The 26,025-nt window shown below is 36.6% G+C and overlaps 1 protein-coding gene across 3 annotated transcripts in view; it reads left to right on the top strand.

Annotated features, from left to right (window-relative positions):
• Positions 1-26,025, top strand: part of LMLN (leishmanolysin like peptidase) — an 87,157-nt gene that overhangs the window by 41,802 nt on the left and 19,330 nt on the right. For all 3 annotated transcript variants that reach the window (XM_039253039.1, XM_039253036.1, XM_039253038.1), the window contains exons 12-16: positions 4,403-4,513; positions 11,699-11,831; positions 12,988-13,147; positions 16,375-16,505; positions 25,721-25,931. In XM_039253039.1, the coding sequence (XP_039108970.1) occupies positions 4,403-4,513; positions 11,699-11,831; positions 12,988-13,147; positions 16,375-16,505; positions 25,721-25,931 (746 nt within the window). The remainder of the gene's footprint in view (positions 1-4,402; positions 4,514-11,698; positions 11,832-12,987; positions 13,148-16,374; positions 16,506-25,720; positions 25,932-26,025) is intronic.

The raw sequence follows: 26,025 nt of genomic DNA, 5'->3' as shown, positions 1-26,025 counted from the left end.
CAATCTTCTCAAACCCTGCTGCTCTTCCTCAACTAAGTTTAGGTAATATTCTAAATCCTTTACTGTCATTTTAACGTCTTCACCAGGAGTACTTTCCATCTCAAGGAACCACTATTTTTGCTCATGCATAAAAAGCAACTTCTTTCTCATCCATTCAAGTTATATCAAGAGGTTGCAGCAATCAGTCACATCTTCAGGCTCCATTTCTAGTTCTCTTGCTATTTCTACCTCATCTGCAGTTACTTCCTCCACTGGAGTCTTGAGCCCCTCAAAGTCATCCATGAGGGTTGCAATCAACTTCTTGCAGACTCCTGTTAATGTTGCTATTTTGACCTCTTCCCATGACTCACAAATGTTCTTAATGGCATCTAGAATGGTGAATCCTTGCCAAATGGTTTTCAGCTTATTTTGCTCAGATCCATCAGAGGAATCACCATCTGTGGCAGCCTTATGAAGTATATTCCTTACATAATAAGACCCCAAGTCAAAATTACTCCTTGCTCTGGGGGCTGCAGAACGGATGCTGGGTTAGCAGGTATGAAAACAACATGAATCCCGTTGTCCATTTCCATCAGAGCTCTTGGGTGACCAGGTGCACTGACGATGAGCAGTAATATTTCAAAAGGAATCTTTTTTTTTTCTGAACAGTAATCACAACAGTGGGCTTAAAATATTCAGTAAACCATGTTGCAAAGAGATGTGTTGTCATCCAGGCTTTGTTGTTCAATTTACAGAGCACAGACAGAGAAAGTTGGGTGTAACTCTTAACGGCTGGAGGATTTTCAGAATGGTAAATGAGCACTTCATTTACCTCTCAATTTCAGGTCACCGGCTTCATCAGCCCCTAATAAGAGAGCCTGTCCTCAGAAGGCCAGGCATTGACTTCTCTCTCTAGCTATGAAAGTCCTAGATGACATCTTCTTCCAGTAGAAGGCTGTCTAATCTACATTGAAAATCTGTTGTTTAGTGTACCCACTTCCATGAGTTACCTGAACTAGATCTTCTGGATAACTTGCTGCAGCTTCTACATCAGCACCTGCTGCTTCACCTTATACTTTTATGTTTTAGAGACTGCTTCTTTCCTTAAAACTCATGAACCAACTTTTGCTAGCTTCCAGTTTTTCTTCTGCAGCTTTCTCAACTTTCTCAGCCTTCACAGAATTGAAGAGAGTTAGGGCCTTGCTCTGGATTAGGCTTTGGCTTAAGGGAATATTGGGCTGGTTTGATCTTCTTTGCAGACTACTCAGACTATCTCCATTATCAGCAATAAGGCTGTTTCACTTTATCATTTGTGTATTCATTGAACCATCGCTTTTCATTTCCTTCAAGAACTTTTCCTTTGCATTCACAGCTTGGCCAACTAACTGTCTAACACATGTTGGGTCTCAGGGAATGGGGAATAAGGAGGCCTGAGAAAAGGGAAAGAGGGGAACAGTCAGTGGAGCAGTCAGAATACATACAGTATTTATTCTTTCCATATATATGGGTGTGGTATCTGGCACCCTAAAACAATTACAGTAGTAACATGAAAAAACACTGATCACAGATCACTATTAAAAATATAATGAAAAGTTTGAAATATCGTGAGAATTAAAGTGTGACACAAAGACATCAAGTTAGCAATCCTATTGGAAAAATGGTACTAATAGACTTGCTTAATACAAAGTTGCCACAAACCTTCAATTTGTAACAAAAAAATGGCAGTATCTGCAAAGTGCAATAAAGTGGAATGCAATCAAATGAGGTATGCCTATAGTGGTAATTGATGTACAACCCTGAATATATACTGAAAAGACTGAATGATACAAATTATAAGGGTGAATTTTATAAGATATAAATTGTGCCACAGTTTTTTTTATAAAGCACACTGACACTGAAGCCAGAACCCTAGATTCAAATCCCATTTTTTTTTTTTGCCACTCACTTGCTGTATCTTTCCCTCAGTTCTTTCATCTATAAAATAAGGATGAAAAGTGTTAACTACCTCACAGAGTTTTGTGAGGCTTTAATGAGTTTGATATGTCAAGTCCTTAGTATAATTAATGTTTGACACACCGTAAGTGCCAACTAAGGCATTAACTATTATATACAAAACTGAACCAAAGTTTATGGAATAATATTTACTCTACTACCAACAGTGCAGTCCTTTTTTTTCTATTCTGTTAATTTTGAAAGAAATGTTAAGGTACAGTAAATTGATTTCACAACCCTCTATTGCCACTAAGAAACTGTTTCTAGTGCTTCCCCTGCTCCCTCAGCTAACGTGTGCTCATCCTTGGGTTTAGCTTAAAGTTGTTTCCTCAAGCAAATCTTCCCTGATTTCCCAGACTAACTTAGATTTCCCTGTTAATGTGCTGCTATTTATTAGCACCTTATACTTAACCTCTGTGGCACTCATCCCAGTTGGAATTTTTAAAAAATATCTGTCTTCCAGGGCACCTGGGTGGCTCAGTCGGTTAAGCATCTGACTCTTAATTTCAGCTCAGGTCATGATCTCACAGTTGTGAGATTAGGCCCCACATTGGGCTCTGCTCTGGGCATGGAGCCTGCTTTGAGATTCTCTCTCCCTCTGCCCCCCCTCCCCCCATAAAATAAAATAAAATAAAAATAAAATATCTGTCTTCCCCCTAGATTATAATCTTCATGAGTGCAAGAACTATGTCTTTTTATTCAGTGGTATAGCCTTATCAGTAAACAAAGTGCCTACCATTAAGAAGTTCTTAATAACTGTTGGCTCATAGTTTAGAAAGAGCAGCAAGGAAGGTATCATGAAGGTTTAAGAAATGTAGCTGGAGTGCCCTGCTGCTCTTAGAGTAACATAGGGCCAATGCTATGCTCTGTACTCAACATACACTAGATATGGTAATTCCCAAGGGAATCTAATTACTTTATATTTTATTCAGAGGGAGAAGGACTGCCTAACCTAGGCACTGCTAAAATAATTGCTAGTGTGCCATACTGGGGTCATCTGTTACTATCTGGACAACTTGACCTGCTGTGATACCAAGTTAGCTGATTAACGTAAGTCACGTTGTAGCTGCAGAGGTAGCAGTTTCTCTCTGAGGCAGTTGTGTTCTTTGAAAAAAGGAGAAGGTTTTGAAGATGCCATATCACATATATCTATTTTTGTTTGATTTTGTGGGAAAGTGGCTGGAATGGAGGGAATAATTCTTGTCATTCCCCCAGCCTTTGAGCCTGTGTTTTTTTTTTTTTAAATATATATATTTTTTTATTTCTAGGAGAGAGAGAGAGACAGCGTGAGCAGGGGAGGGTCAGAGAGAGAGGGAAACACAGACTCTGAAATAGGCTCCAGGCTCTGAGCTGGCAGTTAGCACAGAGCCCGACGCGGGGCTCGAACCCATGAACCGCGAGATCATGACCTAAGCGAAAGTCGGACGCTTAACTGACTAAGCCACCCAGGCGCCCCGAGCCTATGTTTTTATTTAATGTTTTGGTAATGCTAAAGGGACAAGATGTAATACAAAAGGTAAGAAACTGTTTTGTATAATTTTATAATTTTTGTAAACTAATTTTGTTATTAAGAATAATGAAGAGGAGTGCCTGGGTGGCTCATTCGTTTAAGAATCTGACTCTTGGTCTTGGCTCAGGTCATGGTCTCATGGTTTGTGAGTTTGAGCCCTGAATCAAGCTCTGTGCTGATGATGTGATCACTGCTTGGGATTCTCTCTCCCCCTTTCCCTCTGCCCCTCTCCCACTTGTGCGCACTCTTTCCCTCTCTCTTAAAATAAATAAACTTAAAAAAAAAGAATGAAGAAGAAAAACTATTAAGTAGGCTCCTTGCCTTTGATTAAATTTGCCAGGAATCAAGTCAATGTGGGTTGTTTTTCTGAAATTAGAACAATTTTTTAAAGTATTAGACATAAAAAAAAAATAAAAATAAAGTATTAGACATAGTATTCATATATCTCATAATAGTGTAATTTTTGGTCACAGACAGAGCCTGTATTGATAGAGTATCAAGGCCAGAGAAGCAAGAAACTAAGACCAACTAAATCAATTGGGTAAATTAGTAATTCATCTATTTCTTCCTGAGTTTATTCTCTTTTCTCTCATTTTCTTTTTGTTTCTTTGGCACTTAATCCCTCTGTTTCACACCTTTACCACTTTCTACTTGGTGACTTCTGTCATCTTTGGAAATTACAGTGACAACACATTTTGGTTTTGTTTTTTTTCAAATATGGAAATACCCTCACCAGAAGACAAGTTTCCCAGTCGTTGCTACTGTGAATCTGTGCAGCAGTTCCTGTGCAGCAATGGCTTTGTAAATATTCCTTTGTTTTGAGGTCTTGGTTTGCTCATTGCTGAGATTTGTAATTGGCACGTTGGAGTTATTTTTAAAATGACAAAAATAAAAAATGCTTTGTTTTACTTATCTCCACAGTTGGTATAAGGCTAATTACAGCATGGCCGAGAAGTTAGACTGGGGCAGAGGAATGGGCTGTGACTTTGTCAGAAAGAGCTGTAAGTTCTGGATTGACCAGCAGAAACAAAAGTAAGAATGCATTTCCTCATGATATCTTTGATAACACAGTTTATTTCTGATTTGTTCTTTATCTTGAAACTAAAATATCACTATTTTAAAAATGTGGCCTAAACAGTTCAATTTCAAAATGTATGGAAGGGGCACCTTGGTGGCCCAGTTGGCTGAGCATCCAACTTTTTATTTTGGCTCAGGTTTAATGGGATTGAGTCCTGCACCCAGCTCTACTCTGACATTACAGAGCCTGCTTAGGATTCTCTTTCTCCCTCTCTATCTGACCCTCCCCTGCTTGCACAGTTGCTCTCTTTCTCTCTCTCAAAATAAATAAATAAATTAAAAAAAAAAAGTATAGAAAACTGGGATGGCTCAGTCGGGTAAGCATCTGACTCTTGATTTCAGCACAGGTCATGAGCTCACTGTTTGTGGGTTCGAGCCCCGCATCAGGCTCTGTGCTGACAGCTCAGAACTTGCTTCACATTCCTCTCTCCCTCTTGCTTTGCCCCTCCCCCAGCTCATGCTTTCTCTCTATCAAAAAATAAATTAATTACTCAAAAAACATATAGAGGGGCGCCTGGGTGGCTTAGTCCGTTAAGCGTCCGACTTTCGCTTAGGTCGTGATGTCGCGGTTCATGGGTTTGAGCCCCGCATTGGGCTCTGTGCTGACTGCCAGCTCAGAGCCTGGAGCCTGTTTCAGAGTCGGTGTCTCCCTCTCTCTCTGACCCTCCCCTGCTCATGCTCTCTCTCTCTCTCTCTCTCCTAGAAAAATAAAATGTATAGAAAACAATCACTGGTGTTTCATGGTAATACCAAAATAAGTTGCTACATTGTTGTTTTAAATTATATATGAAAGAATCTACAGTGTAGAATCCAGAGTAGTAAGCATTTCTGTTTAGTTTATAATTAATAAATATGTATATTGCAAAATTTTCCATATTCTATCATTCTTACTCTTTTCTTCAGAGAATGTACTCATAAACATAGATGTAACTATTGATTCAGTATACAAAAAAATGGGAGATACTTTTGTATAATGGTTCTCAAATCTGGATGAATATCATAATTATCTAGCAAACTTTTAAAAAATACATTCTTCAAGTTTGGGGGATACACACACACATTCATGTTTGTGTGTGTGTGTGTGTGTGTGTGCGTGCATGTTTTTTGTTGTTTGTTTAATGTAAGCTCTATGCCCAGAATAGGGCTCAAACTCATAACCCCAAGATCCAAAGCCTCACACTTCATGGACTGAGCCAGCCAGATGCCCCTATAAATATATTTTTCTAACTTTTTATTTTGAGATAATTATAGAGTCACATGCAGTTGTAAAAAATATGTACAGAGATTCCATGTACACTTTATCCAGTTTTCTTGATGGGTAATATCCTGAAAAAACTATAGTACAACAAGACAACCAGAATATTGACATTGATGCAGTCAGATACAGAGCATCTTACTCATATTGCCATTTTATAGATGTACACAGTTCCCTCCCCGTTCAGCCCCTCCTAAGCCCCTGGAAACCACTAAGCTGTTCTTCATTTCTATAATTTTGTTATTTCAAGAATGATGTATAAATCAGTTCATACTGTATATAACCTTTTGGGATTGGCTTTTTTCACTCCACATAATTTTCTGGAGATTCATCCAGGTTATCATGTATATCAGTAGTTTGCTTAGGTTAATGGTTGAATAATATTCCATGATACAGATGTGCCATAGTGTGTTAAAAGATTCTCATGTTGAAGGATATCTAAATTGTTTTCAGTTTTGGGCTATTATGAATAAATGCTGTAGACATTTGTATACAGGTTTTTATGTGAACATAAATCTTCATTTCTCCAGGATAAATTCCCAAGAGTGTAATTGCTGGGTCATATGGTAGTGGCAAGTTTAGTTTTGAGTTTTGTAGTAAAAACTGCTGAACTCTTTTCCAGAATCTCTATGTCATATTATATTCTACCACCAATGTATGAGTGATAATAGTTTCTCCACATCCTCATCAGCATTTGGTGGTGTGACTTTTTTTAATTTTAGTTATTTTGAAAGATAGTAGTGATTATCTTATTGTGGTTTTAATGTGCATTTCCCTAATGGCTAGTGATGTTGAATATCTTTTCATGTGCTTATTTGATATCTGTAAATCCTCTTGGATGAGGTGTTTCATCATGTCTTATGGCGATTTTCTAATTGGATTGTTTGCTTTTGTTGTTTTTACTGTTGAGTTCTGAGAGTTCTTTATATATTCTAGATACTAATCCTTTGTTGGATATGTGGTTTGCACATGTTTTCTCCTAATCTGTAGCTTTTCTTTTTATTCTTTTAATAGGGTCTTTTGTAAAGCAAAAGTTTTTAACTTTGGTGAAGTACAAATTATCCTTTTATGAATCATAGTGTCAATGTCAAGTCTAAAAACTCGGCAAAGCCCTAGATTCCAAAGATGTCCTTGTAATTTTTTTTCAAAAATTTTAGAGCTTTATGTTCTATATTTGAGTCTGGGATCCATTTTTAGTTAATTTTTGTATAAAGTGGGAGACTTAGGTCAAAGTTCATTTTTTGGTGTATGGATGTCCTGTTGTTCCAGCCCCATTTGTTGAAAAGGTTATCTCTCTTTCATTGAATTGTTTTCTTCCATTTGTGAAAGAATCAGTTGAGTGTATTTTTATGGGTCTATTTCTGTGTTCTCTATTCTGTTTCATTGATCTGTGTGTCTGTCAGTCCATTAACACTGCACAGTCCTTTGTTACTGTAGCCATACTATATTTTAAAATTGGGTAAATGTATTCTTCCCACTTTATTTTTCATAATAATTTTAGCTACTCTAGTTCCTTTGCCTTTGATATAAATTTCAGAATAACCTTGTCTACAAAAAAAAAACTTGCTGGGATTTTTCTATGAATTATGTTAAAAACCTATATTATCAATTTTAGGAGAATTGACATCCTTATTGACTTTTTAAATCCAATGAGAAGGGAAGACATTTAGCTTTTCACCATTAAGTATAATGTTAGTTGTAGGTGTTCTGTAGATGCTCCTTTTCAAGTTGAAGTTGCCCTCTAGTTCTGTTTTGCTGAGAATTTTTATCACAAATGGATGTTGACTTCTGTCAAGTCATTTTTCTGCTTTGGTTGATATAATTATGTGATTTTTAAAAAATCTGTTAATATGATGGATTACATTGATTGATTTTCAAATATTAAACCAGTCTTCTGTTGCTGGAATAAACCCCACTTAGTCATGGTATATTGTTATTTCTGTATGTTGCTGAATTCCATGTACTAATATTTGTAATGGAATTTTCTGTATATATTCATGGAGAGTATGATATTATCTTTGTTTCTTTTTTGTACTATTTTTGTTTTTTGTATCAGGGCAATTAAAAAAGTATTAACTCAACTTCCTTAATATTTACACAGCTATTCATATTTTTCTATTTCATAATGGATCAATTGGGGTAATTTGTGTTTATTGAAGTATTAGTTCATTTTACCAAAGTTATTAGATTTATGTGTACAGAGTAGTTTGTAGCAGTTCCTTACTATTATTTTAGTGTCTGTAAGGTCTATAGGGAGGTTCCATTTCATTCCTAATATTGGTAATTTGCGTTTTCTGATTTTTTTTTCACTTTTGCTAGGGTTTGTCAATTTTATTCTTTTTAAAGTACTCGCTTTTTGTTTCACTGATGTCTTTTATTGTTTTTCTGTTTCCTAATTTATTGATTTCTGTTATTGTCATTATTACAGCCTTCCTTATGCTTGTTTTTGTTTTATTCTCTCTCTAGTTTCTTGATTATTGATTTGAGATTTTACATCTTTCTAACATGTATTTAATGCTATTTCTCTCTTAGCACTTCTTTAGCTGTGTCCCATGAATTTCAATATGTTGTTCATTTTGCTGATAATTTAAAAGTTGAGATAAATGGAGCACCTGAGTGGCTCAGTTGGTTGAGTATCCAACACTGGCTCAGGTCATGATATTGCAGTTCATGAGATTGAGCCCTGCATCAGGCTCACGGCTATCAGCACAGCTTGAAGTTAAAGTTCCCCTCTGTCCCCATATCTCTCTGCCCCTCACCCTCTCATGCTCTCTTTCTCTTCCTCTCAAAAATAAATAAACATTTTTTAAAAAATAAAAATTTGAAACAGGTGACTTGCTTAGAATCACATAGTTGATGAGGGACAGAGCTAGGACTTTAGCTTCTTTCTCTCCAGGTCCAGTGCCATGTCCACTAGATCACAGGTACATCTTGTGAAGATGTCATTCTTATTTTTCTCTCGTGGGTTAAGTCTCAAAGTGGTTGAAATCAGTTTCTACTAAGGAGTCTGACATCTGAATTATAACCCTGCTGTGAAAAGAGCTGCTAATAAGCGGTATCAGGAAGTCAGGAAGCACCTGCAGCCACTTTTGGGACAGCTAGTTATATCTAGCACTACAACTTGATCTGCTAGTGTAATAGTTCCCAAATTTTCCTGTGCCTTTGAATCATCTAGACAGACTTTTTAATAAAATCTCCATTCCCATGTTACAGCCCATCCCAATTAAATGAGAGTGTCTGGAAGTGGGAAACCGGCGTTGGCTTTTTTATTTTTTAGAGATCCCCAGGTGATTTCACTTTGCAGCAAAGTTAGGGAACTGCTGTTCCAATGTGTTATAGGAAGTACATAATTAACGTTGCAACTGCCAGACCTTAGAGATTTTTTTTTCTTTTAACAGCTACAATCAGATCTCCAAAAACAGAAGGGAACTTCCTCTTCTCCATTCTTCAAAACTAAAACTTTTGGTCCCTGAATTCTGTACTTCCAGCCATAAGCCAACATCTGTCTAGGGCCAATTAGCAAATATTTTAGCCTTTCAGAGTCATATAGTGTCTGTTGCAGCTATTCAACTCTGCTTTTGTACATCAGGAATAGCCAAAGACAAAATGAATGGGCCTGGCCATGTCCCAGTAATACTTTATTTACAAAAACAAGAAACAAAGAAACCGAAAGAGCAGTTTTGGGCAGGATTTGACCCAAGAGTTGAAGTTTACTCTTCCCTGTCATAAGCATTCAAATGTCCCACTTTTGAAATGTTGAGCACAGAGGTCAACTTTTGGCACCATAGGCCCAGTCTGGCCATATCCTTGAGTTATCTTAGATTCCAGTGTAACCTTTCTTGAGCACAGGGGCTGGTGCTTAACTTCAGCTGTGGCACCTCTCCTTTATTGTTGGATTACTGGAGTGAGAAGGGAGCAGTTGAGTATAGGCAGAACCCTCCTTATTTGAATCATTTGAATCTATGCACACACAAAATAAGGTACTTTCTGTGTTTTGAAATGACCTGTGTATTATTAACTCCTCTTCTTAGTTTATTTGCCTTTGATATCAGCTCTAGAGTGGCACTGTCCAATAAAGTACCACTAGCCACATGTGGTTATATAAATTTATATTTAAATTAATTAAAGTTAAATAAAACTGAAAATTCAGTTCTTCAGTTGCACTAGTCACATTTCAAGTGGTTAATAACCACATGATTAGTGGCTACTGTGTTGGACAGCACAGCTCCATTGCAGAAAGTTCGATTAGGCTATGCTGCTTTAGAATTATATGCCATGAATCTTGAACAACTCTAACTTTGGATCTCTAAATCAGTATTTTTTAACTTCCTAATTCTTCTCTATCCATTTAACCAAAACTCATATTTTAATTACTTTAAGGTAAATATTATGTATTGTTTTATTTTAGAGAAAAAGGAAATGAATTTTATGTTATCGAGAAAGTAGCCTAGTAATTACTGGTCATATTCATTGGAATCTTATTCATAGAAAGTTATAAAATCACACTATGTAAAGATTTAAAAAAAATTTTAATGTTTATTTTTGAGAGAGAGAGAGACAGTATTATCAAGAGAGAGAGAGGAAGAGAGAGGGAGACAAAGATTCTGAAGCAGGCTCCAGGTTTCAAGCTGTCAGCACAGAGCTCGACGCAGGGCTTATACTTACGGACCACAAGATAATGACCTGAGCCAAAGTCAGACACTGAACCGACTGAGCCACCCAGGTGCCCCTGTAAAGATTTTATAAAAGTGGTGGGGACACTGAAATTACATTTATTGAGTAACCTGTCTGTGCTGAGCACTGAGTGCTTTATAGTTGAAGCCCAGGAAAATGAAGTAAACATCAGATAAGCTAGTATTTGAAACCAAGCCTGCGTGAAGACTTCTAGATCTTTGCTTTCTTATTACAGTGTGCTGCTTCAAGTTTACCAAAGACTATGGTAGGTCTTTTACACATTTTATCTCAAGAAACTGTGATTCCCTGAGAGATGTTTTATTGCTATACTTTGTTAACTTAAATGAAGCAAGTATCAATTTTGCCTAAAATAAATCTAATCTAGGCTTTTTCCCTTAAAAAAGCATGTGGAAGAAGAGGAAAAATAACAGTAATACTATCACAATTTGGCAGTCAGTTTTAATAGGATTTATATTGTTTAAGAATATTGGAATTTCATTTATAACATTACTATTATGACATTAATATTATTTGTATTGTAATTATCAATAAGATGACCAATTAGAATCATAGTTTGGTTTGAAGATTATTTTTACAGAACAGTGCAATAGATTTTGGTATCTGGAAATTATAAGATCTCTTTTTCCAAATTGTACTTCCAACATTAGATTTAACAGAAGAGAGCAACTTGCAATAATTAGGAATATTCACAGTCTTCATTTTGCACATGAAAGCAAGATGTCTTATTAATGTTTTCAGTATAACAGACTGTCAAACAGGAGTCTTTGAACTAGATCATCCCATAGAAAACACTTCACTCTTTGTAGCTGCAGTGCAGAAAGGGTATGCATCGTCTCTATCTCTTTATAATACTCCATTATATTAATTATGAAGATTTGTATTTCTAAGCCGGCTTGGAAATTTCATAATTTGTCATTAAACACACAGATCAGATCTGCAGAAATTCATTTTACTGACAAAAGTGGAGAAAGAGATAAATATTTTGTTTAATAATGGTGAAGCAATGTTATAATGCATTTGACATTAATCTTTTATAACATTAAGCATTTGTTTTTACCCTTTGAAACATAACATTATAATCTGATTCAGCATTTATTTTTAAGCTATCAGAACATATTAAAATTATAATAGAAATTGGATTTATTATGTTTTCTTTAGAGTTTGATACCGTGGTGTTTCTTTGTGTGCAGGAGGCAGACGCTGAGCCCTTTTTGTGACACGCTCAGAAGTAATCCCTTACAGTTAACTTGCCGCCAAGACCAGAGAGCAGTTGCCGTGTGTAATTTGCAGAAGTTTTCAAAACCTTTGCCTCAAGAGTACCAGGTAACACTTGTTTGGGGCAAAATTTTAGGAATCATCTCAATTTTAAAGTGAAGTCTCCATCTTGAATTAGAAGAGTAAATTAAGTTTTTCAACTTGTAAAAAGCCCCATTGGTTTTCTATAAGTTAGAAAAAGATGAAGAATTTTTACAATTCTTTAAAACCAATGTGCTGGTCAATAACAATATCTAGCAATGCCTTGTAGTAATAGTAAGAGGCATTTAGAATATTTATTGGATCTATTTTTAAATGATTTGTATTTTTTTCTAATTGTTTCCAAAGTCTTCATCTTTAATTTCCTCTAATTTACACAGAAAACAAGGTGTTTTAAGAGAATAACTGAGGTACTGTATTCCAATTCATTACAAGTCTTAAAAGTTCTACTTTAGGAAAGATTTGACTCATGGGATCTAAAAGGTGAAGGAATTGATCCCACATATTCAGTCTGAATCTCTGGTTTGACCTGTAAGTTTTATGTTGCAGTAGCCATCTCTAAAACTCTTCAGTTCTGCCTGCCATTTACAGAGGACCCTGTAGTCAGAAGGGGCATTTCAGAAGATTTAAAATGATTGCTGCTAAATATTGAGCTTTCCTGCATATGTTCATGACCCCACTGAATGCTTCAGACACCGTAAGATGGCAACTCTATTTCTAGGCATAGGAAGATAATTCAGTGAGTTAGTGTAAATGTGAAATCTTTAAAATTTATCTGGTGCCTTGTTCCTTTGGCGTTCCAAGTATTTTACATATATTATCTCATTCATAGTCTCATAGTTTTGCTTTTTCAAGTTTGTCAAAACAACACATAAATTAAGTCTTCTAATAACACTTTAAGTGCATTATATTTAAAATACCTTAATTCTCTGGATTAGTTTGTGTTTTGTCAACACTTAAAACTCTTCCTATTCATCCTTTTAAAACATTAGTCAAATTTGTCATCTAATAAAAATAATATACTTACCTTGTTTATTTCTAAAACTATAACAACCTTGAATACCACTCAGGTACAGTATTACTCTCTTTATGTTCTATTATAAATGGAGGAAAATACGGTAATATCTTTTTTGTGTTTTACAGTATTAGGGATTGCTATAAATTGTTTGTTTGATTATATAGTATGTTTCTGACTTTTCTATCTTCCTAATAATTTTTTTTGTAGTACTTCGATAAACTAAGTGGAATACCTACAGAAGATTTGCCTTATTATGGTGGTTCAGTAGAAATTGCTGACTACTGCCCTTTCAGTCAGGAATTCAGTTGGCATTTAAGTGGTGAATATCAGCGCAGCTCAGATTGTAGGATATTGGAAAATCAACCAGGTTAGTAGTATAGTAAAATGAAATGTTATATACATATTAAAATCACATATCAGCAGTATAAAATAAGGGTTAAGGACATAGACCCAGGAGCCATACTCTGTGAGTTTGTATTATGGTTCCACCGGTATCCATTTGTGAAGTAACTTAACTTCTTTGTGCCTCAGTTTCTTCCTCTGTACAAAGGGGATAATAGAACCTATCTTACAGAGTTGCTGTGAGAACTAATAAATGAATTCATAAAGTAAATGCTTCGAACTGTGACTCATAACAAGGGTTCTTAGCTGTTAGATACACTTGCACATGTGTGCATGCACTACTTTTTTGTCATACCTTACATCTGCATGACACTCATTTGCAGAGCACTTTCGTTTTTATCATTTCATTTTATTCCTCTAAAAACCTGATGAGAGACATAGAAAAGATAATACTGAATTTCACAGGTAAATGAAGAGACTCTAAATAATACAGTTAATTTGGTACCTGTGTAACATCCTCCACTGCAGAGCTCTTTTTATTAAATCATATTAGGTACCCTATTTTTTTTCTCTCCTCAGGAGTGTGCATTTTATGTAATTTAGAAGTAATATGTTATTCTCCAGATATCAGAACAATACTATTGTCCCATGGCTAGTAAGATGTATTACCATATTATTTGTTCCCTTTTAATAAACATAAAGAATATAACAATTGGGTATTCACCCCTGTAAACAAAATGTTATCACATATATGTTAATAAAGAGCAATAAGTAGTTTCTTACTCTGTGGTCATCAGAATTTATAACCCAGTCCTTTTTATTCCTCCCCCTATTCCATACTTCATTACAGACTCTGCTTTTTACATTTTAAATTTCCATAATGGTTTTTCCTTTTATTGCTAAACCTGGTAGATTTAGCTGAATTTATATAGTCATTTTTTCATCACTCACATATTTAATAAATGTCTAAAAACTTGTAACTATTCTGCAGTTCCATGTTAAAACTGAGAAATACAGAGATCTGTCACTTATGGGTTTGCCAAAGATGGTGTCACATCTTACTGTTTTAGAGCTGGAATTGGCAAACATTTATTGTAAAGAGAAAGATAGTAAATATTTTAAACTTTGTGGGTCATATGGTCTCTGTTGAAACTATTGAAATCTGTTACAATGTGAAAGCAATTATAGACAACATATAAATTAATACATAAATTAATGGCTGTGTTCCAATAAAACTTTTATTATTTATGAAAACAGCTAACCCTCAGGATTTGACCTGAGGCTTATAGTTTGCTGAGCATCCCCTTTTCTTTTTCTTTTTCTTCTTCTTCTTCTTTTTTTTTTTTTTTTGACACTGACAACTTTGTTTTCAGGGACTTTGAAATACTCACAAATATAAAAAACAATAGTTCTCTTTATTTCTGTTTAACATTTTCTTTCTTAGCTTATATAGTTAAAATTTTTCAAAACTGACATAAAATACTTATCTCTAAGAACCCTCTGTTTTCAAAAAATGAAACTTACTTGTACTAAGTGTAAAGAGAGCGAATTATTGCTAGGGCTTAAGAGCCTCATTCATTTGTCCATTAGCTAGATAGAGGTCATTTAATCCACCCTATCCCTCTGCATGTTTGGGGTTTTAAAAAATTTTTTTAATGTTTATTTATTTTTGAAAGAGAGAAATAGTGTGAGCTGGGGAGGGGCAGAGAGAGAGGGAGACACAGAATCTGAAGCAGGCTCCAGGCTCAGAACTGTCAGCACAGTGCCCAATGCTGGGCTCGAACTCACAAACTGTGAGATCATGACCTGAGCTGAAGTCAGACACCCAATCAACTGAATCACCCAGGCACCCCTGCACATTTGTGTTTAGTCTGATGTTAGATCAGCATCTTATGTACGGACTTCCAGCAGATAGCATAAAATGAAAATACAAGAAAACTTTGCAAAAAGTTTTTACAACATCCCCTCAAAAGCCTTTATATAAATTGCTTGGCTGCATCTGTCATGGGTCATGACAGATGGTAACTCCTATTTAGACTACCAGTAAAGACAATTATTAATGCCATATCCTCTATATAGCTAACTGAGATAACTTTATTTTTTTTAAGTTTATTTATTTATTTTGAGAGAGAATACAAGTAGAAGAGGGGCAGAGAGAGAGAGAGATGATCCCAAGCAGACTCCACACTGCTAGCACAGAGCCCAGTGTGGGGCTCGAACCCACGAACCACGAGATCATGACCCAAGCAAAAGTCAGACGCTTAACCGACTAAGCCACCCAGGCGCCCTGTGAAGTCCTTTATTGAGAACCCAGTTTGATTTTGGAGCCCTGTTTCTCTTGATTTTTTTTTAATTGAAAATTTCCATTAAACATGTTTGATTTTTATTTCAATTTAATTAAAAAATTTTTTTAATGTTTATTCATTTTTGAGAGACAGAGAGACAGAGTGTGAGTGGGGGAGGGGCAGAGAGAGAGGGAGACACAGAATCTGAAGCAGGCTCTAAGCTCTAAGCTGTCAGCACAGAGCCCAACGCGGGGCTCAAACCCGCAAACTGTGAGATCACAACCTGAGCCGAAGTTGGACGCTTAACTGACTGAGCCACCCAGGCACCCCTAATTTAATTTTTTTAGAGAGAGAGAGAGCAAGCCACATACAAGTAGGGAGGGGCAGAGGAGCTGGAGAAAGAATCTTTTTTTTTTAAGTTTATGTATTTATTTTGAGAGAGAGAGAGAACACATACATGCGTGCATGCACAGGAGTAGGGGAAGAGTAAACAGAGAGAAGGGGTAGGAGAGAATCCCAAGCAGACTCTGCACTGTCAGCACAGAGCCTGATGGGGGCTTCATCTCACAACCATGAGAGCATGACCTGAGTTGAAATCAAGAGTCAGAAGCTTAACCAAATGAGCCACCCAGGCAGCCCTCACATGCTTGAATTTTAAAGCAACTTGTAGCCATAAAAATGGAATGAACTTAACGGAGGACTATGGGGGAGAAGAAGGGGAAAAATAGTGGGGGAAAGGGAGGGAGGCAAACCATGAGAGGCTCTTGACTGCTGAGAACAAACTGAGGGCTGATGAGGGTGGGGGGCAGAGGGGTGATGGGCATGGAGGAGGCACTTGTGGAAATGAGCACGGGGTGTTATATGGAAACCAACTTGACAATAAACTATTAAAAAAAAAGGCATGATTCATTTCGTGTTCTTTGTGCCAAATGTCAATTTTTAAGAAAAGTTCTCTGGTTTGCTTCAGACCTTTTTAAAAACTATGGTGCTGAAAAGTATGGACCTCATTCAGTTTGTCTAATTCAGAAATCCGCATTTGTCATGGAAAAGTGTGAGAGGAAGCTGAGTTACCCAGACTGGGGGAGTGGATGTTATCAGGTAAACTATATGATTGTTAATTATTATTAAATATTATATAATTTATCTCATTACATGGTTTTTCTATTTTAAAATATATTTTATATTTTTATATAATTTACTGATTAATACTTTAATTTATCTTGTTTATATAAATATTATTTTGAATGCTCATGTCTTGTGAAAATATTGTCATTTCTTTGAGAAATTACCTTTTTCCACTTGTTTAAAAATATGTATAATTGCTGATATATATATATATATATCAGCAAGTTTTATATTAATTTTATTTGAGGAATATAGCCCAAGAAAATAATGGAATATGAAATTTTTTAAAATCCAAATCGAATAATTTATTGCTGGTCTGAGGTTTGCCACCTTTTACACTTTGAGTTTACATCGTTTCCACAAAGAGCAGATTATCAATATTTAAAGGAATTTAATACTGACCTATTCAGTAAGGCAATCATCTTGAAGCAAATTTTTTATTGAAATCTTACATAACTCAAGCTTATAAAAAGCCAACATAATTGAAAATTGGGTTCTCCCTCAAAGCCTTAGGGATTCAAAGCTTGTAACAGTTAATTTAAAAGTAAGCAAACAAAACAAAACAAAACCCCTGCAGCTGAAATACTTTTAAAGAATCTAAATGATATGGTATTTTGCTCAGCATAACACCCTCAAGGAGGATTAGGAGGAACTTAACGGAGTACCATCCTCTGTGGGGGAGGAAAAGAGGGGAAATAGTCAGGGAGAGGGAGAGTGGCAAACCATGAGAGACTCTTGAATGCTGAGAACAAACTGAGGACTGATGGGTGTAGGGCGGTAGGGGGAAGATGGGCATGGAGGAGGGCACTTGGGATGAGCACTGGGTGTTATATGGAAACCAACTTGACAATAAATTATTTGTAAAAAAAAAAATATCTAAGTGAGCTTAATCTTTACAAAAGTTATTTTAGCTCAGAAGCTATAAAATCAAAGTTATCTTAATTCTACAAAGAAGGGAGAGGATCTTTGACTTCATGACACTGGAATATATGTAATTTTGTTCTTGAACAGGTATTATTTGCAATTTTATTTCATAAGATCTGAGGAAAGCATGGATTTAAGAATAAATCAACTACAGATTAATAATAGATTTTTTCATTTGTCATTAGAAATCCAAAAGTAGCAAATTACTTTAAATAATTGCATCACCTTATTAAAACATACTAAGATACAGGTGTTCTATAACTTATGAATATCTAACTTAAAGAATATTCTATACTCTACTAATGGATGTCATGGAGGAAAGTGGGATCCTGAGAACTGAAAAGTAAGAATTTTTTGTACCATTTCAGCTGCAAGATCTAAATGGATTTACATAGCTTGGAATTTAATTATTACTTTTAAGGTTACTTATAAATTAGCTTTTTGGTAACAGCTTTATTGAGATATAATTAAGACATCATACAATTCATATAAAATTATCTTTGAAATCTTATCAATGACAATTTAAAATAAATATTTTTCAGTAATAATCTGATAACTGTAATCCTACAATCATTTTCTGATGAATTCCATTGAAGATTTATTTATTTATGATAGTTTTGACCTGGTTATAATCATAATACAAAATTTTGTTTTACTGCCTTTACTTAGTACTTAGCAGAACAAAACACCTTTTCCAAGTTTTTCCAATAATAAAAATTACTATTCTTTCTTTCTTTTTTTTTTTTTTTTTGTAAGTAAACTCTACCCCCAACATGGGGCTTGAACTCACAACCCTAAAATCAAGAGTCACATGCTCTACCAACTAAGCCAGCTAGGTGCCCCAATAATTACTATTCTTTATGGCTATAAGACATTGCATCTTTTTTTTTTAAATAAATGTTTATTAATTTTTGAGAGAGAAAGTGCATAAGTAGAGTGTGGGGCAGAGAGAGAGGGGGACAGAGGATCTGTAGCAGGCTCTGAGCTGATAGCAACAAACCTGTTGCGGGGCTCGATCTCACAAACCAGGATATCATGACCTGAGGTGAAGTTAGACTCTCAACTGACTGAGCTACTCAGGCCCCCCAAGAGATTGCATCCTTTTCTTCTTTTCTTTTTTTTTTTTTAATTTACATCCAAATTAGTTAGCATGTAGCACAATAATGATTTCAGGAGTATAACCCAGTGATTCATTCCTTACATATAACCCCCAGTGCTCATCCCAACAGGTGTCCTCCTTAATGTTCCTTGTCCATTTAGCCCATTCCTCCACCTACAAGCCCTCCAGCAACCCTCAGTTTGTTCCCTATATTTAAGAGTCTCTTATGTTTGGTCCCCCTCATTGTTTTTATATTATTTTTGCTTCCCTTCCTTTCCGTTCATCTGTTTTGTATCTTAAATTATATGTATGAGTGAAGTCATATACTTGTCTTTAACTAATTTCATCGCATCTTTTTTATAATTAGGGAAGTCATTTCCTCATTGTATATTGAGTTAATTTTCACTTTTCATGATAAAATATACTTTTATAAGCACATTGACATATTTTACCTTTTTAAAAATTATTTTTCAAAATCCCCATAAGTGAAAATATATTTTTTTAATTTTTTAAATGTTTTATTTACTTCTGAGAAAGAGACAGCATGAGCAGGGGAGGGTCAGAGAGAGACGGAGATATAGAATCTGAAACAGGCTCCAGGCTGTAAGCTGACTGTCAGCACAGAGCCCAACATGGGGCTCGAACCCACAAACCGTGAGATCGTGACCTGAGCCGAAGTTGGACGCTTAACCGACTGAGCCACCCAGGCGCCCCATAAGTGAAAATATTAAAAGGGATAAAGCTAGAACAGTGGCAACTGTAATAGGAGGATGACCTGTTCAGACTCTTATTTCATTTTATTTCTTTATTTATAAAGTAAGCTTTACACCCAACATGGAGCTTGAACTCATGACCTTGAGATCAGAAGTCATGTGCTCTACCAACTGAGCCAGCCAGGCACTCCCTCTTTAGGCAACTTTAATGGTTTGTCAACACCACCAGCACCTCAAAGGGATTATGCAGATTTGCAATACCATCTACAAAGATTGAATGTACTTGGCTTCCCTGTACTTTGAGTTGTCAGTTAATTTTGCTAATTTAATTTTACTAATTTAATACTAACCACCATTTATATAAGAAAATGTGTATGATTTGCAAACAATTAACATGAATTAGCTTTTTTGCTTTTTGTTGTTTGTTTTACTTATTTTGACAGAGAAGCTGCAAGAGTGATACAGAATTTTTTCTGAGTCATTTAAGTGCAAGTTGCTGACATGCTTCACCCTCAACCCCGTGTGCTTTGCATATTTCTTATAAACAAGAAATCTCCCTAGATAACCACAGTACTATAAAAAAAATTTTTTTTAATTAGTAAATGAACACTGATATATCTAATTCTTGGACCCTATTCAAGCTCTGCTAATGTCCCAATAATGTCCTTGTAGTGTATGATCTGGTCTATCACATATTGCATAGTTGTCCTGTCTCTTGTGTCCTTCAGTCTGGAACACTTCCTCATTATTTTTTTGATTTTTATAACCCTCACATTTTAAAAAACTATAAGTCATTTTTTTCTAAGATGTATCTCAATTTGGGTTTGTCATATGTTGCCTCATGATGAAATTCAGTTCATGTATTTTGGGCAATAATATCACAGAAGTGATGCTCATGTTCTTATGGTGGTACATTCTTTTGATTTGTCCTTTTTTACTGGTGAAGTTAACTTGTTGGTATCTCCCAGACTTCTCCACTATCAATTACTCATTTGTTATTAACTCCCTTTGTAATTAATAAATATTTTGCAGGGAAATGCTATGTCAATACATTTTTCTTATCAAACTTTCATTTTATTAATTTATGCATTTGTATCTGCATTGAATCATGGAATCCATTTTATTAAAAGTATTACCATCACTATCATTATTTATTTTGATATTCAGTTTCCCCTAGATCTGGCCAGAGGAAGCCCCTATAGGCTTCTGTATCCTTCTGGACTTTCCCCAGCTTTCTTTGAGTTTTTCCTTGCTTTCTGGCACAAGGTATTCTAGGCACATCGAGCCCTTGAGTCAACCAATTCTTTAAGAAGCTCTAGTTTTTGTTTTTGTTTTTATTTATTCTGAGGGAGAGAGACAGGGAGAGTGCAAGCAGGGAAGGGGCAGAGAGAGAGAAAGACAGAATCCCAAGCAGGCTCTGCACTGTCAGTGCAGAGCTCGACCTGGGGCTCGAACTCCTAAACCGCGAGATCATGACCTGAACTGAAATCAGGACTCAGACACATAGCTGACTACGCCACTCTGACACCCCAAAAAGCTCTAGTTTTTTTAGTGAAGTGTGGTATTTAAGAGACTAAGATCTGTTTGTTAACGTACTATCCTTTGCCACTAGGCCATAGCTATTCCCCAAGCCCTCTTGGTGAACAGATCTGGGAAGTAGATATATGTATTTTGTATGTATATTCATATGTGTGTATATATAACTGAGTTTGTACCAGTGTGTATATGTAACTGAGTTTGGTTCCAGTCCAACACTAAAGGGTTCAGTTTAGTTTTCTCCCTTTCCATATCTGTAACTCCTTTCTCAAAGAGAAATCTGGCTCTCATTTCCTCAGTCCTTATTTGATCTGTCCACATCCCTTTCACCTTCTTCCACCTCTACATAATTACCCTCCTTACTCACCCAGATTCTGACACAGTCCACTAGGTCACATCTCTCTCGCTCACTGTGAACCGAATTTTGTGTACATCTTTAGGATATAAATGCTCTTTCTTCCATGAAGCTCTTCTAAGCTTTATTGCTCTTGTTTCTACCATTTACTGACTGTAGGAATACTGACTCCATCTTTAGCCCTCCATCTTGTTCATGTATGATTGATGACCTCACTTAGGGCCTATGTGTTCCAAGCCACTTGGAGATTAATATGCATACCTTAGAAAAATGCCCTCCAAAACCAGAATAACGGAGGCTTGCTTTGGCCTCCTGTGAATCTGTTAGAGATAACATATTCTTTCCTCCTCCTGGTGCCCAGATGGTACCACAAGTTCTGTTAAAGATTAGCTGTCTACTGGATGCATGTGAACCCTTTGAAGTGCATGTGAGCCTTTTGATCTTACTACATACCCTTCTGCTTGTCCCCTCTATCTATAAAATATGTAGACTAAGGTCTGGAATTTGAAGAGAATAGCTGCACAACTGTCCAGATCACTATCCACATGATGGTGCTGTCAGTAAGTTACCCTGAATTAAACTGTATAAAGAGTATATGGAGTTGCCTCCTTCATTTTTCAGTCTCACAGTGCCTTTTGTCATTGCCTCCACCTTCCAACATTGACTTTTTTTTAAATAGTTTATTGTCAAGTTGGTTTCCATATAACACCCAGTGCTCATCCCCACAAGTGCCCTCCCCCATGTCCATCACCCCCTTCCCCTCCCCCCCCACCCATCAGCCCTCAGTTTGTTGTCAGTATTCAAGAGTCTCTCATGGTTTGCCTCCCTCCCTCTCCCCAACTGTTTTTCCCATTCTCCTCCCCCATGGTCCTCTGTTAAGTTCCTCCTAATCCACCTATACGTGAAAACATATGGTATCTGTCCTTCTCTACCTGACTTATTTTGCTCAGCATAACACCTTCAGGGTCCATCCATGTTGCTACACTTGGCCAGATTTGATTCTTTCTCATTGCCATGTAGTATTCCACTGTATAGATAAACCACATCTTCTTGATCTCTTTGTCAGTTGATGGACGCTTAGGCTCTTTCCATGTTTGGGCTATTGTTGAGAGTGTTGCTATGAACATTGGGTTCCATGTGCCCCTATGCATCAGCACTCCTGTATCCCTTGGGTCAATTCCTAGCAGTGCTATTGCTGGGTCATAGGGGAGTTCTATTGTTAATTTTTTGAGGAACCTCCACACTGTTTTCCAGAGGGGCTGCACCAGTTTACATTCCCACCAACATTGTAGGAGGATGCCCTTTTGTCCACATCCTCCCCAGCATCTAGAGTCTCCTGATTTGTTCATTTTCACCACTCTGAGTGTGGTTTTGATTTGTATTTCCCTGATGATGAGTGATGCTGAGCATTGTTTCATGTGTCTGTTGGCCACCTGGATGTCCTCTTTGGAGAAGTGTCTGTTCATGTCTTCTGCCCATTTCTTCACTGGATTATTTGTTTTTCGGGTGTGGGGTTTGGTGAGTTCCTTATAGATTTTGAATACTAGCCCTTTATCTGATATTCATTTGCAACTATCTTTTCCCATTCCGTCGGTTGCCTATTTTATTATTTCGTTTGCCATGCAGAAGCTTTTTATCTTGATAAGGTCCCAATAATTCGTTTTTGCTCTTGATTCCCATGCCTGTAGGGATGTGTCAAGTAAGAGATTGCTGCGGCTGAGGTCAAGGAGGTTGTTTCCTGCTTTCTCCTCTAGTGTTTTGATTGTTTCCTTTCTCACATTCAGGTTCTTTATCCATTTTGAGTTTTTTTTTGTGTATGGTGTGAGATAGTGATCTAGTTTCATTCTTCTGCATGTTGCTGTCCAGTTCTCCCAGCACCATCTGTTAAAGAGGCTGTCTTTTTTTCCATTGGATACTCTTTCCCACTTTGTCAAAGATTAGTTGGCCATACATTTGTGGGTCCAATTCTGAGTTCTCAATTCTCTTCCCTTGGTCTATGTGTCTGTTTTTGTGCCAGTACCATACTTTCTTGATGATTTCAGCTTCGTGGTAGAGGCTAAAGTCTGGGATGGTGATGCCTCCCATTTTAGTTTTCTTCTTCAATATTACTTTGGCTATTTGGGGTCTTTTGTGGTTCCCATACAAATTTTAAGATAATTTATTCTAGTTTTGAGAAGAATGCTGGTACAATTTTGATTGGGATTGCATTGAACCAACATTGATTCTTAATTATAAAACAGTCTAACACTGTTAAATATGGGGGAGAGGGGTATGGGAATTTATATCCCACCCTTTTCTCTTCAGTTAAAGCTGCTAGACGTCAGGCATTGTGTAATGGACTTCTATGGTATCCTTTTCAGCCACAAAGCACAATATTCAGTCAATTCTTCCTTAAAAGAATGATTACATTGCACTGTAGTTATGGTAGTGCTTACTAGATGTGGGTCATTGAATGACAGACTTATGGAAGAGGTTACACTTTGTTATCATTTGTTTTCTTGAGCTTATTAGAACTTAAATTTCCAAGTGAGTATTACATTTAAACTTAGTTGATGATTGAGTTATTTCAAAAATGACTCCATTGTTGAAATGTACTTTCAGAACTCCTCTTGAAATTGCCTTTAGAAATAGTTTAGTATCCTCCTAGGAAAATCAGTTTTAGTGTTTTGCATCATACCTATATTAATTTAATGTTAACTGATTTAATCAACTTTACCAGACTTGGTTCTGGGCAACTTTTGGTATTTCTAAAAACTACATCAACTTGCAAAGTAAAAATTTGCCACCATCAAACATTCAGAATCATACACTTGGTTTGAAGGTAGGCCCAGGAGAGAAGCACCAGAAATATTTAAAGTGAAGTAGCATAACTGATATTAATGTGAAGTCTTTTTATAAAATTGTGAAGAAGATACATTTACTATTTTAAGTTAGTTTTAGGGTGTTTGCTTTTTAAAATTGACTTGAGTGTCTGGGTGGCTCAGTAGGTTGAGCCTCCGATCTTGATTTCTCTCAGGTCATGATCTCAGGGTCATGCATTTGAGCCCTGCTCTTTCTCTTTCTCTCTCCCTCTGCCCTACTTGTGCCTTCTCTCTGTAAAATAAAAAGAAAACAATCTGATTTTATTAGTTACCCCCTGCAGTTAAAATATGAGTCCTACCTTAGCACTTTTTTTAAGTTTATTCATTCATTTTGGGAGAGAAAGAGAGAGCATGTGCATGGGAGGGGCAGAGAGAAGGGTGGAGAGAATCCCAAGTGGGCTCCACACTGTCAGCACAGAGCTCAGTGTGGGGCTCAAACTCACAAACCATGAGATCATGACCTGAGCCAAAACCAAGACTCAGACACCTAACCAAATGAGCCACCCAGGCAACCCAAGTGCTACCTTTGAAGACGTTACCAGTCCATATTAAAATCACTAGGATGAGGACTCCTGGGTGGCTCAGTCGGTTAAGTGTCTGACTTCGGCTCAGGTCGTGATCTCACCATTTGTGGGTTTGAGCCCTGCATCGGGCTCTGTGCTGACAGCTAGCTCAGAGCCTGGAGCCTGCTTCAGATTCTGTGTCTCCCCTCTCTCTCTGACCCTCCCCTGCTCACACTGCCTCTCTCTCTCTCTCTCAGAAATGAATGAAAACATTAAAAAATAAAAGTCACTAGGACCATTTTTATACCTGAGCAGAGGATCTAGGATAGGGAAAAAGAATAAAGAACTTTTTACTATGTACATTTCTGTGCTGTATGCTTTTTTTTTTTTTTTAACAATGAGCATATATTCTATTTATAACTTAAATAAAAATTCGATTTGCAGAATTTGTGACTTGTGGAGAAAATGGCTCTTTGACAAAGATTTAAGATGAGGTATAATGAAGATACTAGAATCTACAGAAATGTTACTCTTTTTTTTTTTTTTAAAGATTTTGTTTATTTAAAAGCAATTTTTTAAAAGTTTATTTTGAGGGAGAGAGAGAGAGTGCAGGTACATGGGAAGGGTAGAGAGGGAGAAAGAGAATCCCAAGTAAGCTTCCCTCTGACAGCAAGGAGCGCAACACAGAGCTCAGTCCCACTGTGAGATCATGACCTGAGCTGAAATCAAGAGTTGGGTTCTTAACTGACTAAGCCACCCAGAGACTCTTAAGATTTTATTTTTTTAAGCAACCTCTACACCCAATGTGGGGCTCAAATTCACAACCTCAAGATCAAGAGTCACACACTCCACCAGCTGAGCCAGTCAGCACCCCTACAGAAATGTTATTCTTGATAACTTGGTTACAGGGGTCTATGAATCCAAATTGTATGTAAAGTTATGTGTTATCTTGTATATGTACTGAAAAATGTCTGTAGATTTCATCAGATTTTTTTGAAGAGAACAGCTACCATAGAGTGAAATCATTTTAGAACCTGTAACTTAGCGTTCTTTATATGAGATTAAAGATATGCCTATACCTCAATTTGTGTTTTACAGTCAGTATTTTTAGGAATGTATTTTCCTGTAGGTGAAGTAAGGCTCATATATCATATACTAGAATCTAACTGACCTGATTTTTTTTCTTCCTATTTGAAGGTTTCTTGTTCTCCCCAAGGTCTGACAGTTTGGGTTCAGAACACTTCATATTTGTGTAGTCGGGCTGGGCAGGTCCTCCCGGTCAGTATTCAGATGAATGGCTGGATTCACGACGGTAACCTGCTCTGTCCATCCTGTTGGGACTTCTGCGAGCTCTGTCCTCCAGAAACAGATCCTCCAGCTGCTAACCTGACCCGAGCTCTACCACTGGGTAAGTAGTCTCTGTGGGTGGAGTAAAGACAGGGACTTTTCTTACATAATGTTGAAAGTTCCCCTCAAGGAAACTCTAAAACAGTTTGAACATC

The sequence above is a fragment of the Hyaena hyaena genome, unplaced genomic scaffold (assembly GCF_003009895.1).
Source record: "Hyaena hyaena isolate Hyena2069 unplaced genomic scaffold, ASM300989v1 scaffold_434, whole genome shotgun sequence".
NCBI classification, from domain to species: domain Eukaryota; kingdom Metazoa; phylum Chordata; class Mammalia; order Carnivora; family Hyaenidae; genus Hyaena; species Hyaena hyaena.
The sequence above is the reverse complement of the archived record's forward strand: the minus strand, read 5'-3'. Positions and strand labels throughout refer to the sequence as shown.